General features: G+C 39.0%; 1 protein-coding gene across 3 annotated transcripts in view; it reads left to right on the forward strand.

Moving 5' to 3' along the window:
• The window catches only part of EOGT (EGF domain specific O-linked N-acetylglucosamine transferase), a 44,782-nt gene extending 28,240 nt beyond the window's left edge, over window positions 1-16,542 (forward strand). For 2 of the 3 annotated variants that reach the window (XM_001510440.4, XM_007655462.3), the window contains 8 exons: window positions 3,546-3,638; window positions 4,006-4,077; window positions 4,250-4,336; window positions 4,546-4,614; window positions 8,455-8,516; window positions 12,261-12,380; window positions 14,539-14,641; window positions 15,011-16,542. In XM_001510440.4, the coding sequence (XP_001510490.1) occupies window positions 3,546-3,638; window positions 4,006-4,077; window positions 4,250-4,336; window positions 4,546-4,614; window positions 8,455-8,516; window positions 12,261-12,380; window positions 14,539-14,641; window positions 15,011-15,157 (753 nt within the window). In that variant the 3' untranslated portion in view covers window positions 15,158-16,542. Of the gene's footprint in view, window positions 1-3,545; window positions 3,639-4,005; window positions 4,078-4,249; window positions 4,337-4,545; window positions 4,615-8,454; window positions 8,517-12,260; window positions 12,381-14,538; window positions 14,642-15,010 lie in introns of those variants that run through there. The other variant, XM_029051624.2, reaches the window with a different exon arrangement.
• The last annotated feature ends 3,706 nt before the right edge of the window (window positions 16,543-20,248 follow it).

Below are 20,248 nucleotides of genomic sequence, written 5' to 3' on the forward strand. Positions count from 1 at the left end.
TATCTAGGCAACATGCAACCCAACAATGCAATGATAGAGAAGAGAGTAGAAAGAAGAAGCGAAGGAAGGAAGCATACAGTTGAGTCAGGGAAAACAGCATATCCTTTCGGGGTAGTGTCAAACAGATGGGTTGGCATTAGGGTAGTAGATTTCAGCCCATCAGATTGAAAGTCTGTAGAGAGCTAGTTTTGCCCAACCTTTTCTGAAGTTGGATGGTAAATACAACTCTTTGAGTTGTTCCATTAGCATTATATATATTTTTTAAATGGTATTTGTTAAGTATTTACTATGCGCCAGGCACCATTCTAAGGTCTGGGGAAGATACAAGCTAATCAGGTTGTAAACAGTCCCTGTCCCATATGGGGCTCACAGTCTTAATCCCCATTTTACAGATGAGGTAATGGAGGCACAGAGAAGTGAAGTGACTTGCCCAAGGTTACAGCAGACAAGTGGCAGAGCTGGGACTAGAACCTAGGTCCTTCTGACTCCCAGGCCCCTGCTCTATCCACTCGTCCATGCTGCTTCTTATCTATGGGCCACATTCGACAGCAAGGGTCAAGACAGGATCACAGACAGAATCAGGATCACCAACTCCTGGAACAAAGCCAATCTAGCATTCTAGCTATGCTCATCTCAAGACAGCATGACTATGTGGGACTCTAGACTATAAGCTAAATGTGGGCAAGCAGTGTGTTTACCAGCTCTGTTGTATCATTCACTCCCAAATGCTTAGTAGAGTGCTCCGCACACAGTAAGTGCTCAATAAATGCCACTGAGGATGATGGGACATATGAAGACAAGAGATGACAGTAGGACCCCCAGGCAGCTACTATGCGATGAACAAACTGAACCTAAAAACAAGGGGGAATAGAAGAAATGTTCTAAGGATGCAGACCAGTAAAGCATTGAGTAATATAACATCTTAGCTGACTACTAAGGACAGATCAGCATGGTGCACTACAATCAAGCAGAAGCTTCGAGGATGATGAAGCGAGGAGAAAAAAATAAAAGAGTGCCAGAGACTGCAAACAATAAACATGGCAACATTCATTCATTCATTCATTAACTAGTATTTATTGAGTACTTACTATGTGCAGAGCACTGTACTAAGCGCTTGGAATGAACAAGTCGGCAACAGATAGAGACAGTCCCTGCCGTTTGATGGGCTTACAGTCTAATCGGGCTACACAACAGAGACAGTCATTTTGTGTAGACGTGGTATGTTTGTGCTGTGGGGGTCATGCTTTCACCTTTCTCCGCCACACACAAATCCATAGGTCAGTTTTACCCTCAGTGGTGTCTTTTTTGAATATTGAGGACACCAACTCTCATATATTGTATACGGGCATCACGTTGTAAGCTTCGTGAAAATAGGGACTGTGTCTCGTACTTTTATTATAGTATCCCAAGCCCTTAATAAAACTTACAGCACAGAGTAGGTGTTCAATAATGGAAACCCCATTGCCCTGCAGGAGCCTGCAGAACTGTTTGAATGCTGCAAAGGCTGCAGCAATTAATAATCAAAGACCATTCACAGAGCCATGAGACGTGTAAGGACTCTTTCAAGAACTATTTTAGCTACTTCGCTTTACAGTGTTACTTTGATTGTTGGTTTTGTACTTGATCGTTATTTTGTATTTCACTGTTACCAGTCCATATTTCTGTTTATCCCATCCCCATTTAGATTGTGAGCCCACGTGAGCCCATGAGGAGCCACATGGCTTCATGGATTGAGCATGGGCCTGGGAGTCAGAAGGACCTGGTTTCTCATCCTGGCTCCTTCACATGTCTGCTGTGTAACCTTGGGCAAATCACTTAACTTCTCTGGGCCTATTACTTCATCTATAAAATGGGGATAAGAGTGTGAGCCCCATGTGGGAGAGGGACTATGTCCAACCTGATTAACTTGTATCTATCCCAGTGCTTAGAACAGTGCTTGGTACATAGTAAGCACTGAACAAGTACTGTTATCATTATTATTGTTATTATCATTATTACTATTCCCAGAGCTTAGCATGGTCCTTTACACAGAGTAAGAACTTAATAAATGCCATCACTACTACAGCAGCTCCTATGTGGTTGATTGAAGGATGTTTTCATAGCCTGAAATGGAAAGGCTTTGATGCCAAAGGACCAGAAGTGCATTCTGACTTGGGCATTTATTGGAAGCTTAGAATATGTTGAATCAAACTGGCCTTATTACATAACCCTGCTTTACCCAATTGATGATGGGCAGTGAGAGAAGTCACCTTTAACCTTGCCCATGACCACCTGTATCACTGCAGAGTACCCTTAGGATTTGATCAATCTCTCAAGGCAGCTAAACTTTAGTTCCTTCCAGAATCTAGGCCTACTGATGATGACAATGTTTTTTATGGAGGCTGCAAATATGGTTTAGGTTATTTTCTTCATATGCTAGGGAATTCCCCTGCAGGAAATCCCTTCTGGAGATTTCTTAGTATCCTTTTCCAGAATTAAATTCCTTTTTTTCCAGTTGGCTACTACCACCCAGCCATAGACTACATGTGTATTTCTGATTCAGAAAAAAATAAATAAATGTCGTGCACTAGAATATCTTGCATGTGGGATGAGAGAATTGATGAATGCTCTAGTCTTGTTAGTAATGTTCCACTAAACCAAAAACAGAAAGTGAGATTCCTTAACCTCCCTTTCTTCTCCAATTGTAAAGTAATTTAAATACTGTAAATATTCCAAAAGTGTTCATATTTGCCAATAAGAAGCACTGGGGGGCTTTTCTTTGTGGACAGGTTCTGAATCTAAACTAGCTGCAGGCCATGACTAGGCAATTCCAGCAACAATTGAAGCAGCGTTGCCTACTGGAATCAGAGGACCTGGGTTCTAATCCCAGCTCTGCCAGTTGCTTGCTGTGTGACCTTGGGCGAGTCACTTAACTTCTCTGTGCCTCAGTTTCCTCAACTGAGGAAATGGTATTTATTGAACACTTACTCTGGCTGGAGCACTGAACTAAGTGCTTGGGAGAGTATAGTACATTAGAGTTGGTAACGCAAGAAGTTTATAGTCTAGAGGGGTAGACAGACATTAAAATAAATTACATATAAGGGAAATTACAGACTACAATGATATATGCAAAAGTGCTGTGGGGATGGAAATGGGGTGAGTATCAAAGTGCATTAAGGGGTACAGATCCAATAGTATAGGTGGCATGGAAGGGAAGACGTAGAGGGTGGGGAAAAATGATTCGGGCAGCAGAGTGAAGTAAGGACTGGAGTGGGGAGAGTCGGGAGTAATCAAGGTGGGATAGGATAAGTGCTTGGATTAACATGGTAACAGTTTGGATGGAAAGGAAAGGGTGAATTTTAGCAGTATTGTGAAGGTTGAACGAACAAGATTTGTTGACATTGAATATGTGAGTTGAATGAGAGAGAGGAGTTGAAGGTAATGTTAAGGTTATGGGCTTGTGAGTCAGGGAGGATGGCAGTGTTGTCTAAAGTGATGGAAATTGTGTTTTTGAAAAATCCAGTAGTCTCTTTTGGTTCATTAATTGATTTACTTCTAATTTTCAGAGTTCCTATGGATATGGTGACCTCTTCAGCGAAACCTGGAAGGCATTTACTGACTATGACATTATACATTTGAAAACATATGATTCTAAACGGGTACTGGATATTTTGCAGGCACCTCTACAAATGTCTGTCACGTAAAAGTCTGTGAAATGCATTTAATAGAAATAAGTAGTGAATTTTGCTTTCTGGTTTAATTAAATCTGGTTTAAGTTTTTTAATTACTGCAATGGAGGACAATTCCTGGTTACTGACTAGAAGTATTGTATCTTTTTTAAGTGTCTTGACAGTTCAAAATAATTATGATTTTTGGATTCAAGGACTAAATCAAGTATAACTTTATTTTGCTAGAATCCCGCAAGCTTAGTGAAAATGCTTCGTCTAGGTATGATTCTAATCTTAATGTTCAGTATTTTAATCCATATACTACATACATTTCTCTCTTAAAAATTTTCATTTTCAGGTATGTTTTAAAGAAGTGGTCTTTTCATTACTTCCCCGAATGAGATATGGGTTGTTTTATAATACACCATTGGTAAGTATTTTGAAACTTGTAAAAGCAAAAATGAACTATTATGTGTAAATATTTATATTCCATAAAGTTGATTCTCAATAAATTCAACTTGAAATGCATATTCAAATTAAAATCATTATATAGTAGTTGAAAATATTTTTTATTTAAGTGTGAACTGTTCTTTTGATTTCAGATATCTGGATGTCAAAATACAGGATTATTTAGGGCATTTTCTCAGCATGTACTGCACAGATTAAACATCACACAAGCAGGACCCAAGGTAATGAATAAGTGATACCTACTGAACTGAGCTCAACATTTTTTTTTAAGTGAGAACCGTGACTTTTAAGGAAATAAGAAGCAGAATCAACATGCTTAAAATGCTACAGAACTAAATCTGGATTTCATTTTTGTGAGAATTTTCTATCTGTAGATCATTGCAGAAAGAATTACAACACAGGATGTTCATATTTTTTTTTTTGCATACAGGAAGGAAAAATTCGAATCACCATCCTTGCACGTAGTACAGAATACCGGAAGATACTGAACCAAGATGAGGTGTGTTTGTGTTTTTTCCTCTCTCTTTTGGCAAAATTCAACACTTTTAATGTTTGCATATTGGTTTTACCTTCTATTGAAACCAGTTTGCTATAGATTTCACAGAATAATAGAGACTGGGTTCTTAATGCATTAAAATCTTCTATTTCCTCTTCTTGTCTGTAAACTCCTTGGGGGCAGGAAACGTGTCTACCAACTCTATGGCATTGTACTCTCCCAAGAGCTTAGTAGAGTGCTCTGCACGCAGTAAGCGCTCAGTTAATACCATTGATTGACTATAAACAGACCAAGTAAACTTATTAAGCCGTGTGGTGGTCCTGTACGAGCTGTCATTTTGTTGCCTGGAGGAGGAAAGGGAGCTTAAAGAGTTGAACTACCTGATGCCCAAGAGTTCTGGCCTTCAAACCACCCTTTTGGTGAATATCTCCTGAAGGCCTTTGTTTGGAGGTTCAAAACAGCCCCAGAGTTGGTCTAGGACGGAGGCAATATAAGGCAAGGAACTACAAAAGCAGCAGGTAATTCCATGTTTTAATCCCTGGGTGGAGTCATGAAATGCCAGATATTGCCATAGATTTCTACTGTCACGATGAGAAGAAAGAAACAGCTTCCTTCAGGGTTTCTGGCAATTAATCAGTCAATCAATTGTATTTATTGAGTACTTTTTGTACGCAGAACACTGTCTCTAGACTCTAAGCTCATTGTTGGCAGGGAATGTATCTGTTATATTGTATTCTCCCAAGTGCTTAGTACAGTGCTCTGCACATAGTAAGTGCTCAATAAATACTATTGAATGAATGAATAGTAAGTGCTCCATAAATATGATTTACTGACTGACTAATAATAATAATAATTATGGTATTGTTAAGCGCTTACTATATTTTAAGCACTGTACTAAGCACTGGGGTAGATACAGCAAATCGAGTTGGACACAGTCCCTGTCTCATGTGGGGCTCAGTCTCAATCCCCATTTTACAGATGAGATAACTGAGGCACAGAGAAATGAAGTGACTTGCCCAAGGTTACACAGACGTGGCAAACCGGGATTAGAACCCATGACCTTCTGACTCCCAGGCCCACCCACTACGCCATGCTGCTTCTCTAGCACTTGGGAGAGTACACTATAATATAATTGGTAGTTACGTTCCCTGCATGCTGAAAACTCTGTCACTCATTGGGAGTGGCAGAGCCCCCAAAACTATGGCCCCTCTACAAGCTGCCAGCCAAGGCCAATGCCCTACTCTGCCCACTTCGATAAGGCCTGTGTGGTTTGGTTGGAATTCTCTTATTGTGTGTGTGTGTGTCCCCACATATTGGCCATAGGCTTGAATAGGCTTTCCTTTAGTAATTGGTAAAAATCTATAAATCTGTGTTAGTAGAAACAGGTGGGAAAGTGGTCGCCTCAGCACTACAGTCAAGTAATACATTTATATCCCAAACTAAAGCAAGAAGGTCATTCTGTGGATTGGGAGACTAGCTAGTGGAGTTAATCTTCAAAATCCATCAAAACTCTAAATGAGGCTATGGTGGACTTCACCCCTAGTAGTATGTCTCTTGGAGCTGTCACCAAGGACATATCTGACTCCTGGAATGGTTTCATTACTATGAGTAATATTTTGCATGAAATATGAAAAAAATTCACAGATTCAAATGTCTGGGTGCTGAGTCCATTTGCCAATAGTTTTTCCCCACTAGATATGAGTGGATCATGGAAGACCAGTACTGATGGGTAAATTGAAGTGTTTGGATTGAAAGTAAGGTGGATTCAATAAGGACAAACTGACAAGAATGTCAACTGAGGTTAGATGATTCAGCTGTGAAAATAAGTAATTGGACAGATTAACCTGGTGACTCTTTGCAGGTAAAGTTGGTATTCAACCCATAAGGCAGAAGGGTTATAATGTAACTAATCCCTGGAAGGAAAGGCTACAGCCAGTAATCAATGTTGTGTGTGGAAAAAAAAAGCACATCAATCCAGTGACGAAGAGGGAGTGCCATGTGATTGAGCTTTTTTTCTCTTTCCAGATATTAATAACATGTTTCATTCCATTTCAGATTCATCTCAGTAAACTCACTAGCAATCTGTATGTTTAATATTTTGTGGGTAACAATGTAATTCTGCAGTGTTGATACTCAATCCTTTGTGATACTGCAAAATTGTTACACCAGAGAACAAAGGAGGCATTTTTTCAACCCATCTAGAAGGCAAGCTACCAAATATGGTGAAAGAGCAAAAAAAAAAAAAAACCACACACAAAAAAATGCTGAATAAATGCTAGACTATTTTTTTCAGCAGTAGGTTTGCTGAGGCCCTAATGGGTTCTCAGCTGTGTCGTGGTACAGTGGAAAGTACTGCAGGTCATGAATCACTCTTTTCAGTTATGCTCATATATGTGGATAGTCACATAATTAAAGTGCCATTTTCAAAGGCAAAAGACAGGATGAGGAGTGAATTAGTAAGGGAAATCATTCCCAGTGTCTTTTTGGAAACATGTTTTTATGTATACTCTGTTAGGGTAGTTAATAGTTGAAAACCATCTTCATCCATAATTTAATTTGTAAATACATGATGAAGCCCAGAAGATGTAATTAAATCACCCACAATGAAATCCTGCCTTGCCTCAGTGCTTAGATAATTATATTGGAGTGGACACACTTTTGATCAAAACTTCCATGGTATGATTTGGAAATATGGAAATAAGCTCTCTCTGATGGAAAAACTTGAGTGTGATGGTTCCTTCCAAGTGGGCACATCTAAGAAATATCATATAATATCTGTTTAATGTTTTATGGGTGCTGTTAATTCAACACCTCACTCCTCAGTTCTTTACCGTAGTTATAGGCACAAAAGTCCAAGGAGTAACTGGAGAGTGAAACTTCAACTTAGAAGAGCTTTTTGGGAAATCAGTTCTTGCTGGATCCATTTTCATTATTCATTCAGTAGCATTTATTGAGCGCTTACTATGGGCAGAGCACTGTACTAAGCGCTTGGAATGTACAAATCGGCAACAGATAGAGAACAGTCCCTGCCCATTGATGGGCTTACAGTCTAATCGGGGGAGGCAGACAAAAACAATAGCAATAAATAGAATCAAGGGGATGTACATCTCATTAACAAAATGAATAGGGTAATAAAAATATATACAAATGAGCGGACGAGCACAGTGCTGAGGGCCCCCTCTTGACTGTAAGTTCCTTGTAGGCAGGGAACTTGTCTACTAACTCTGTTGTATTGTAAAATGTACCTTTCCAAGTGCTTAGTACAGTGCTCTGCACACTGTAAGTGCTCAATAAATGCCATTGATTGACTGATTAGAACCTTTATTTGGTGCACTATATACCACATTATACTGTGTTACCAAAAAACTACCTGCTTGGGTATTTTGTCTTTTGAAGCAATAAAAAAAGGAGTTGAAAGGTATTGTGGTAAATCAGCAAAATTGTGAGGCTATTAGGAACAGAAGTACACTTTGTTTTTAAGCTGACATTTTACAGGGACAATTTTACTAACTAAAGGGGCTAATTTTTTTTTTTCATGTAGAACTATCAGAAGTAGGTAGTGGAAGATTAACTGCTTGGAAGTTTTAGAAGCCAGGATCTCATCTACAGTGCTCTATAGTAGTCAGTGAAAAACTGGTAGTTGGCCATGAAGGCCTGATACTCTGAAATGGAAGAAAATGACATTTGGGACTGGTTCCAAGTTCTGAGGTTGAAATGACTGAAGAAAGATATATACTACATTGGACATATTACATGTTCTTTAAGACTAACTTAGCTTAATGTTGGGGTAAACAAGAGAAAAGAGTGAAGGATATTTTTAAAAAAGTTTTTAATCTTTCCTAGCTTGTGAAAGCACTGAAAACAGTATCTGCATTTGATGTCCAGGTAGTGGATTACAAGTACAAGTAAGTAGACACATCAAACATTTGCTTCACGTTGATCATTGTTGATGAAGATCCAGTGCTCTTTAGCATAACACCTCCCAGCACTTTGCAGACATTGTCACTGACCCTCAAGAAATTCATGTGACTACTTCTGAGATAGCAGTAGAAGCAGTGTGGCCTAGTGGAAAGAGGACGAGCCTGGGAGTCAAAGGACCTGGATTCTAATTCCACTCCACCATTTACCTGCTGTGTGACCTTGGGCAAGTCACTCAACTTCTCTGTGCCTCAGTTCCCTCATTTGCAAATTGGGGATTCAGTAGCTGTTCTCCCTCCTACTTACACTGTGAGACCCATGTGGGACTTGCTGATCTTGTATCTATCCCAGCGCTTAATACAGTGCTTGGCATGTAATAGATGCTTAACAATTATTATTATTGTAATTATTATTGAAACAGCACCGAGAGACATTAGGTGTCCTGAGTAAGCAATGTTCCTTCATCAGTAAGTTATGAACACACAAATATACTCACATATAGAAACTAAAGTACAGATACCAGTACATTGTCAGCTTTTCGCTGTAACTGAAGGTGAAACATAGACAGGTATGCCTTTAAATTAAGTCCCTTTGCAAATCTATGTGAAATTAAAAAAACCCTAAAAACATTTTCTAAAGGAAAAAAATTTTAGCCTCTGGATCTAGTGGAAACACTATGAAACTGGCATGGCTAGTTTATTATTCTCCTCAACAGGGTACAGTCAGTTCTGCCATAATGTGGTCTTTCACTATTCTTCCCATAGTGCCCAGCTGTCTGGATATAATGCACATGTTGTTGGAAGAATTGGTTTTGTGCATTCATAAGACATCAGTCAAGAATGTAAGCTTGTTGTGGGCAGGGAATGTGTCTGTTTATTGTTATATTGTACTCTCCCAAGTGCTTAGTAGAGTGCTGTGCACACAGGAAGCAATAAATATGATTGACTGGCTGACTGACAAACTAGTTTGGCCTGCAGCAATTGGAAGATGCGTTGGACTCCTTTGAACTGACAGTTACTCAAGGTTTGAATAGCATAATGTGACTTTCCTATAAAGTCCTCACTATCTTCAGTAACATATGCCCCAGTTTATAGGAGACTGACTATTTAAGAAATTTCCAACACTACACTTGAATAATAATACCTGTTATCATTGAGCTAACAGTACCAAAGCCACTTTCTAGTACTTAATATGCCTTAGTTCCCTATAGGTTGCCAGTTTTCCAGTCAGTGCTTTGGGTTGATTTTATAAGTTCAGGTCATGCTATGTGGAAAAAAAAAACATTCTAGCTTTACATGTAAATATTGCTGATTTTTGAAAAGACTTATTAGTTGTTTACAAATGTCTGTTGCCCGAAGTCGCCCCCATAGGACAATTCAGGGAGATTAGATAATACTACAATTTCCAGCCAGTAGTAATAATAATAATAATTGTTATTATTATGGTATTTGTTAAGAGCTTACTGTGTGTCAAGCACTGTTCTAAATGCTGAGGTAGATACAAGCTAATCAGGTTGGACACAGCCCCTGTCCCACATGGGGCTCACAGTCTAAGTAGGCGGGAGAACAGGTATTTACTCATCATTTTACAGTTGAGGGAACTGAGGCACCGAGAAGTTAAGTGATTTGCCCAAGGTCACACAGCAAGCACTTGGCAGGGCCGAGATTAGAACTCAGGTCATCTGACTCGGGCTATTTCCACTAGGCCTTGCTGCTTCTCCTTAAACTCCTTCATAACATGTCTGAAAGGGTTGCGTGGGAGCAGTGCTCTGTAGGTAGTAGATGGTGTTCTGCCACAAATTTGAGAGTGGAGAATTTGAAAAGTGGACAAGGGAGACTTGCTGCTTCTTCCCTTTGCAATTCCAGAGATTATGTCGCTGTGTTCATTGGAGCTATTAGGGGAGAATATGTTTAAATTTATATGTCAAGGTTATGTTTAACTTAGCCTCATCGCTATTCTTTCCAAATTTGACAATCTACCTTTCTCCCAGCTGAAATTATCCCCAAAACCACTTGTAAGAAGACTTGGACACCCAGAGATGTCCCCAGGATCCTAAAGCCCTTGTTTTTTTCCTTCATAAGAAAAAGGAGGCTTTTAGTGCTCCTTGAAAAGTGACCTCTCTCCCCGCAAATTCACACCACAGTATTCCACCACCACCCTTTGACTCTCCAGATAAGCACTCCAAATGGCAATGGAATCAAGCATCCAGCTAGTCCTGCTTGAAGAAGGCTGGTACCTGGGAGTTTGGAGAGGTTTTTCCTCTCTCCCTTTCCAATCTGCTTTCAGGCAGCACATCTTCTGGGAAGTGAAAGCTTCATACCCACCCCTTCCTTAACCTGTATATGTCTGTATATATCTGTTATTTATCTATTTATTTATATTAATTTATATCTCCCACTCTAGACTGTGAGCTTGCTGTGGGCAGGAATGTGGCTATTGTTATATTGTACTCTCCCAAGTGCTTAGCACAGTGCTTTGCACACAGTAAGTGCTCAATAAATATGATTGAATGAATGAGTGAACCTAGACTCCATGGTTAGTGATCTTAAGTGGGTTTTAATAGACTATGCACATAACATTAACATATTAAAATTATGTAACAATTCTAAATAACTTCCAGATGTCAAAACACATAGAAGCAGTATGACCTAGAGAAGGAGAGTGGCCTGGTAGATAGAGTCCAGGCCTGGGAGTCAGAAGGACCTGGGTTCTAATCACGGCTCTCCCATTTGTCTGCTGTGTGACCTTGGCAAGTCACTTCACTTCTGTGCCTCAGTTCCCTCATCTGTAAAATGGGGATTAAAACTGTGACAGGGACATATGGGACAGGGACTGTGTCCAACCCAATTTCCTTGTATCTACCCCAGCCTCTTAGTACAGTGCCTGGCACATAGTAAGCGCTTAACCACAATTATTATTATTATTACAGTCCCTCTAGACTGTAAGCTCGTCGTGGGCAGGGAATGTATCAGTTTATTCTTGTATTATACTCTGCACATGGTAAGCAGAGTACAGTGGTACAGTACAGTGGTACAGTGCTCTGCACATGGTAAGCACTCAATAAATACTATTGAATGAATGAATGAATATTATTATCATTATTATTAACAAACACATTCAACTCAAGGGTGACTTCTCCCCTCCCCGCCACCTCCTCAGTCCCAGGATCCACGTACTTCCCTGCAGTTATTCCTGGTGAATTCCTTAAGCCATACCAATCCTGGTTCTGTCCTCCCCACTGTGCACAGCTCTTTTGGAGAAACCACCCCCCATAGCTGACTCTGCAGAGGGAGTCTTGCTCCCTGGGGTTCTAAAATCTTGAATCCCCCAACTGGAGAAATCTCTTCCAAGGATCATTTAACCCTTAGTCCCTTAAAGTGACTTGCCTTCTCCCCTTTATCTTAATCCCCCTTGATTATCCCTGTTCCAAGTGGAGCCATCAACTAAGTGCTTGTTACCTATGGGAGGGGATACGCAGAAATTTCCATTCCAGAAACTTCTGCACTTTCCCTCCATCTTTATATGTGTGTTAAGCTAGAATGGCCATCCCAAACACATGTCTGTCGGCTTAATGTACAGTCAATATCTTAAGGTAAGAAATTTAAAAAAAAATTTGTCTTACGGTACTAGTCAATAATGTATTTCATTTCTGTATGCATCAGATGATAAGTAGAGATTCATTTTCTTTCTCTCCCTGCAAAGATTTTTATCATTGCTTAATATTTTTGCAGAAAACTTGGGTTTTTAGATCAGTTGAGAATCACACACAACACAGATATATTTGTTGGCATGCACGGAGCTGGCCTCACCCATCTACTTTTCCTGCCAGACTGGGCTACTGTTTTTGAACTGTAAGTTTTGAAGATTTCAGAATTGCATTTATTATCTAACTATAGTTATAGTGATACTTCATTAATTCAGATTCCAGTAATTAATAGGAATAGATAGGATACAGTTTAGACTAATGATACACTTTATGGCTGGGGAGAGTGTGGCGTTTCCACTAGAAGTCTTCCAGATTTTTCCTTCCTCTTTTTGCTTTCTCAGCTTGGGTGAGGGGAAGGGAAGATCTAGCAGCTCTAGAGAAGCAGGAGTGGGGTGACCATGAAAATGTTTTAAACATCTAGGATTAACACTGCTTCATTCTGAAAGGTGCTGAACATCATATCAAGGGTCACTCTGGCAAGTATGACAGAGGAGAGGAAGAGGGCACTTGAGGGTAATTTAAAAATAACTGGCTTCCCAATTCCCGGTCTAGGGAATAAGAGGATTCCTGTATCAGAAAAGGGATTAAGGAATCTCTTTATTTCCTACTGGCATTTGTTAAGCATTTACTGTATGCCAGGCACTGTTCTAATCGCTGGGGTGGATACATGCAAATTGGGTTGAACCCAGTCCCTGTCCCACATGGGGCTCACAATCTTAATCCCAATTTTACAGTTGAGGTAAATGAGGTATAGAGAAGTGAAGTGACTTGCCCAAGGTCAACACAGTAGACAAGTGGCAGAGTCAGGATTAAAACCCAGGTCCTTCTGACTCTCAGGCCCATGCCCTAACCACTAGACCATACTACTTCTTATATATGGGCCATATTCAACATCAAGGGTCAAGTCAGGATCACAGACATGAACAAGATCACAAACTCCACGTGCTTCCACCTGCAATAAATAGCTCCAAATCCTTCAGAATCCTGGCTAGCAGCACGGCCTAGCGGAAAGCGCATGGACCTGGGAGTCAGAGGACCCACGTTCTAATCCCGGCTCTGCCACTTTGCCGGCTGTGTGACCTAGGGCAAGTCACTTACCTTCTCTGGGCCTCAGTTTCCTCATCCGTAAAATGGGGATGCAATTTCTGTTCTCCTTCCTACTTAGAATGTGAGCCCAATGTTGGGCAGGGACTATGTTGACTTGGTTATCACATATCTAGTACAGTAAGTACTAGCACACAGTATATCTAGCACACAGTAAGTGCTTATGAATACCACAATTATTACATTTATCAGCAACTGGCTGGGATAGCCTTTAGTCCAAAATATCAGGACTTGTGGGAGTGATGCAGGTCTCTGAGGTGGGCCACTGTAATTGTTGTCCTGTAGTTGCTGTGTCTTCCCTTTCTCCCCCTAGGGAGAGCAAAGAAGAAAAACAAAGCTTTTAAGCCCTTCCCCAGATTTGAGACAGCCTCAACAATAGTTTTACTGTATTTATGTCTGCCTAGTTAGCTCCTTACCTGTTTCCAGTTGAAATTTTTATGATTAAGGAGAAAAGATATTCTTCATTTTGGACTCCTCCCAAATGTGGATAACACATGGCCCTTCGCTCCCTTGATTCTGAAGTAGTTGGCTCCTGTTTATGTTTATGCATCTTTCATTCACAGATCAAAAGGCACTTAACGCCTTGTCTGGTGTTATTGGCCTATAAATGAGCTTAAAGACAGTAATAGAAAACTAGGCATTCAAAATGAAATAGAAATACAGCCTCTAGTAGTGTTGCCTTCGATGTAGAAGAGGTTATGAATCTTGTCCTAGCTGAAGACCATGGAATGCAACGTATTTTAAGTGCATATTGCACAGACAGTATTACTTGTGCATTTTCTGATTTTCACCCCAGCCCTACAAGATTTATGTACACTTCCTTATACTCTACTATTTCCCCTCGCTGTAGTTTGTTGTAATACCTGTCTCCCCTAGTAGACCGTAAACTCTCTGTGGGCAGGGATCATGTCCACCAAATCTATTATATTGTAATTTCCCAAGTGCTTAGTACAGTGCTCTGCACATAGTAAGCACACAATAAATAGCACTGATTGATTGATGTCCTAAAGTTAGTCATATCACATATGATATGGCTAACAATCCAGTGTGAATTTTAGCAAGTAGCTTGCAAGGAATTCTTGAAGGAAAAAAAAATTGAGATTACAGCAGGGGTGGCCTCAAAATCACACTCTCTGGATAATTTGAAAATAAAAGTGTTTACTCTTTTATTTCATTTACGCATATCTCTGTGCCCTTAGATACAATTGTGAAGATGAACGCTGTTATTTAGACTTAGCTAGACTGAGAGGAATTCATTATGTCACCTGGCAAAAAAAGAACAAAATCTTTCCTCAAGATAAGGTAAAGTGTTTCCAAGAAGAGCACACTGCTTTATTATGCTTTTAAAATGTATAGGCTTTTCTCCACTTGTGTTCATTCTTAACTATGAAACACTTTTGCTATCTTTGAGTCCAAATTAACTTTTCTTCTCTGATTAGTGCGCTATTTTGTATCAGTTCTCTGGGAGAAAAAGAAATGAATTAATTGATTCTTCTCTCTGTTAATAAAATTACTGTTAATGCTATAACTTGCTGGAACTGATCATTTAAGAAGGTCAAGAAATTGCATGTAATATTAATCAAAACGATTTCTACTATCAAGGAAGTACAATTTGTGTCCTTTTTTAAAAGAGGGATCTCAAGTCACTAAACTTGTTTTTGTTTCTTGCAGGGTCATCACCCAACTCTAGGAGAACACCCCAAGTTTACCAACTACTCCTTTGATGTGGAAGAGTTTATGTATCTTGTACTCCAAGTGGCAGACCAAGTAACTCAACATCCAAAGTGGCCGTTTAAGAAGAAGCGGGATGAATTATAGATCATATCTCGTTTATTTTTTAAGAAATCATTTATCAATTTCACTGGAGTCAAAAGGACCTAAATGGTATCACGATTCAGTTGATATGTCACAACTGAGTCCTTATATTTGCCAAAGCATACTTCCAGAATTTGGAGCTATATTGTGTCTGTGATTGATAGTTGATTGATTCTTCAATCAGAAAACTTACCACAGATGGCAGACCCCCAGTCTTCTGATTCCTAAGAGCAATGCTCTTTGCACTGGACCAACAAGGCTAAAAAGAAGTCGGCAGTGTAATTGAATTGAAAAAGTGAAACTTCAACTATAACATTTCAGTCATTCATTTAATCGTATTTATTGAGCACTGTACTAAGCATTCGGGAGGGTACAATATAGCAGTAAACAGGCACATTCCCTGTCCACAATGAGCTTAGAGTCCAGAGGATGAATTTATGATAGCAGTTTTATCCAATTTATGATGCTCAATCCTGTGGCCAGAAATAGATAATTCATTTTATGGCAAAATTAGAAAATATTTAGAATTAGTATCAACAGTATTTGAATGCCTACTGTGTGCTGAGCACTATACTGAGTGCATTACAGCATATAAATCCTTGATTGTCCTGACTACAGATACTTTGTTTGTGTATGTGTATGTATGTATGTATGTATTTTCTAGTTTTGTGTTGCCCAACCACAAAGAAGCTGTTGTTTTTTAAGGGTCATAAACACATTATTAGGGGTTGAGCATATTTATTATCGCAACTGTACTGTCAAAGCTGAACTATTTTTTATCAGTATTTTTCATGTAGTTCCGCTACAACTTTAAATTGTATGATAAGAATCTCAACATATTGGTTACACTGTTTAAAAATATCACTACCGTTCTTAGTGTAGAATGTTAAGAAATTACCAGGAGGAGTATTTACCTGAAACAAAGTTGCAGTTTGGCAGAACTTGATTTTAAAAATTCTAAATCTAAAAAAAACACAGTTTCTGTATTTGTATTCTTACCTTATTTGAAAAAGTTTTTAAGAGCATGCGATCCTGTAAAAGAAGCAGTAATTTTCAGAAAATGAAAATTGAGAGAAAACTATTTAATGGTTGCAATTTGCACGGACACTTTTTAAGATAGAAGTAAATTTTTTATGACCAGGAAGATACCATGTAAAAAGACACTATTAATGTGGTAAATTTTTATATGAGCTGACGTATTATGTCATTTTCAACATATTTTTAAAGTGTGAATTCTTTTATTAATCAAGTTCTTGAAGTGCACCAGTTAATGTTGTGAATGGACTGTACTCATCTTGATGTATATTTTTAATGTGGTATTGAAATAAATCTTTTTGCATTTTATTCAAATGATGGAATTATTAGTAAAGGATTTTGAATGATCTCAATTCCTTCATTAAACTATGGTTTTTAAAACTAATCAAAGGATAGCTTTCCTTCCAGGTCAGGAATTCACTAAGGGACCTTCTCTCTAACTGTTATCTTTATTGGGTATTTACAAATACACTCAGACTGTGAGCCGTTGCTGGGTAGGGATTGTCTCCATTTGTTGCCAAATTATACTTTCCAAGCGCTTAATACAGTGCCCTGCACACAGTAAGCATTCAATAAATTCAGTTGAATGAATGTATATTGGTCTCCACATTTCCAGGGTATCCTGAAAGAATGAAAGCCAAGTGTCTACCTACCTATACCTTCTGGCTTATTCCCTCTTTCTAAGACATTTCTTATTAAAACATTCTTTTTTTATGTTTTTTGTTTTCTTTTGATATCTATTAAATTCTTATGTGCTAAGCACTGTTTCTAAGCACTGGAGTAGATACAAGATATTCAGGTTGGCCACAGTCCCTGTCTGATATGGAGCTTACAGTCTAAGTAGAAGGGAGTAGGATTTAATCCTCATTTTGCAGATGAGAAAACTGAGGCATAGAGAAGATAAGTGACTTGCCCCAGGTCAAGCAAGTGGAAGATCGGGGATTAGAACCCAGGTCCTCTGACTCCCAGGTTAGGGTTTTTTCACTAGGCCATGCTGTTTCTGTAATATTTAAATTACTTAAATTGTTAAAGTAATATTTCACTGCATTTAAAATGTTTCACTTCTCTTATCCCAAGTTATGATTTTTTGTGGTAATAATAATTATGGTATTTGTTTAGTGCTTACTGTGTGCCAAGCACTGTTCCAAGCACTGGAATAGATACAAGCTTGGACACAGTCCCTGTCCTTACATGGGGCTCACAGTCTCAATTCCCATTTTGTAGATGAGGTAACTGAGGCACAAAGAAGTTAAGTGACTTGCCCAAGGTAACCTAGCAGGCAAGTTGCGGAGCCAGAATTAGAACCAGTTCTTCTGACTCCCAAGCCTGTGCTCTTCTGCCAATAAAATGGTTACACCTGTTACATTCTCATTTCCTCTTCTCCCACTCCTTTCTACATCGCCCTCACACTTGGATTTGCACCCTACATTCACCCCTCCCTCAGCCCCACAGCACTTACGTACATACCTGTAATTTATTTCTGTTAATGTCTGCCTCTCCCTCTAGGCTGTAAGCTCATTGTGAGTAGGGAATGTGTTTTACCAATTCTGTTATGTTGTACAAATACATAGTACGGAACCTCCTCATTCTGGGGCAGTATACTAACAATTATTCAAACAAAAAGACCATGAACATGTGCTATCAGGAATGTGATGTACCAGAATTTTTCCCCATCTAATTCAAACAGTATCTTTCCAACATTGCCTACAACCATGAAATTCAGAGCCCAGTCGGGCTCTGAATGTCTGTCGCCCGCTGTAAACAATAAGCTGTTTGTGGGCAGGGATTGCACCTACCAACTCTGTTGCCTTGTCCTCTTCCAAGTGCTTTGTACAGTGCTCTGCACACAGTAAGCACTCAATAAATACTATTGATTGATTGGTTTATGATTTATATATATTTTATTCTCATTCCCAGGATTAGGTATAGTAGCCTCATCTGTAAAATGGGAACAAGATACTTGTTCTCCCTCTCCCTTGGACTGCATCTAGGCTGATTACCTTGTATCTACCCCTGTGCTTAATATAGTGTTTGGCATATAATAAGTACTTATATTATTTCTTCTGTTCCCTCTATTTGAAAATAATTTTTTGTCTCTCTGTCTCTCCCAGTTGATTGAAAGCTACTTGAGGCCAAGGAATGTGTTTCCTTGCTTTGATTGTACTCTGCCAAGTGCTTAGTACAGGGTTTAGCACTCAGTAGGTGCTCAACAGATCCCATTAATAGATTGATGTGTACGGTGTCAGATACAGTATGAATATTACATCGGGAAGTTTCATGAAGATGAGGTTTTGGGGTTCACAACCCCCCATTTTATGGCAGAGCTGACTGTATTGTGTTCAATTTTTGTTCCCGCAAGTGAAATATGAGGAAACTGAAGAGGATCTTGGGAGGAGTGAGAAAAATGATTAAATAGATGTAAAAGAGATCATATGCAGAAGGATAAAAGAATTGGGGCTGGCTTAACTTGATGAATATATTTAAACAACTCCCTGGAAAGTGAGAATAGAGAATAGTTGAGCCTGACATTTTCTCCAAGTCATTAGTGCATACTTTTCAAATGAAGCATTTTGGAACAAAAGAAACTATCCATTTTTGTTCCTCTGTCATATCAGTGCTAATACATACTGGAGAGAACTGAATAACTAAAGAATGAATAACTATAATTAGGGGAGTTAGATAAAATATTTGCAATAAAATATTTTAAAGCTATAGCCCTATTTTTCATTGAATGGAGGGTGAAAATTTACCTGTTTAAAGTCAAGAAGTAGTAATATTCATTTTACACTTTGGGTAAAGTACAGTATTTACTTAGTGCTGGGAAAAACATACATGTGAAAATTAGACATGGTTTCTGGCCCTCAAAGGCCTCACAATCTAAGAATAAGGGAGGGTAGAGGGATCAGGCGGCAGATACAAAAGGAAGGATGAAATAATAAAAACACAAAAACAATATAGAAGTCAAGGACAACGATCTATAGGTTTAATCTTGTCAGCCAACAATTATGTATTTGTGAGATCCGTGAGGATGCATAAATGTCTGTAATGCATGTTGAATGAGACATGGTCCTGCCATCAAAGAGTTTATATTTCTAAATAGAAAAGGAAAAAAAGACAAATATCCAGGCTGAATAAATATTAAAAACTAATCTATCAGTCATATTTATTAAGCACTTACTATGTGCAGAGCACTGTATAGACTGTAAGATCATGGTGGGTAGGGAATGTGTCTACCAACTCTGTTATATTGTACTCTCCCAAGGACTGAGTACAGTGCTCTGCACACAGTAAGTGCTCAATAAATACAATTGATTGACTAAGACTAAGTTGAAAAATAATGAATGAGTCATAAACATGCAGATAGTTTAGACAATGTGACCTAAGAAAAACTTGCTGGAGAAGGAAGGTTTTGAGCTGTGATTTAAGATGGGGAAAGGAGTTTTATTACATATAGTCTCAAGTGCAATTTCAAATGGTTAAGCATGGACACAGTCAAGATTTGACTTGAAACTGTCAATATACCAAGAGCTTTTAAAACCAATTATTGAAATGTGATGGCAACATTTGGTGATGGTTGACTTAATGGATTTCATTGGCCTCTAGATTGTAAGCTCTTTATGGGCAAGGAACATGTCTGCTAATTCTGTTGTTTTGTACACTCCCAAGTGCTTAGTACAGTGCTCTGCACATAGTAAGTACTCAATAAATTCATTCAATCATATTTATTGAGCACTTACTGTGTGCAGAGCACTGTATTAAGCACTTAGAAAGTACAATTTGGCAACAGAGACAATCCCTACCCAACAACGGGCTTACAGTCTACAAGATACCATTGATTGATTGACTCATTTCACAACTGAAACATGATACTCCAAACTCTGGAGCTATGCAACCCTTCCCGAACCCTTTAACTGCCCCCAGGTTGGCCAGAGAGACCTGAGGAATTCAGAAATTCAGGCAGCATCTGACTATTTTCTCTGCGATCCATATACTGGCATGGGAGGCCACTGTGCCGAGTATAGGCAACCTCAGGGCAAGGGGAGATTTTTCTCAGGGGGT

This window comes from Ornithorhynchus anatinus, chromosome X1, assembly GCF_004115215.2.
Source record: "Ornithorhynchus anatinus isolate Pmale09 chromosome X1, mOrnAna1.pri.v4, whole genome shotgun sequence".
Taxonomy (NCBI): domain Eukaryota; kingdom Metazoa; phylum Chordata; class Mammalia; order Monotremata; family Ornithorhynchidae; genus Ornithorhynchus; species Ornithorhynchus anatinus.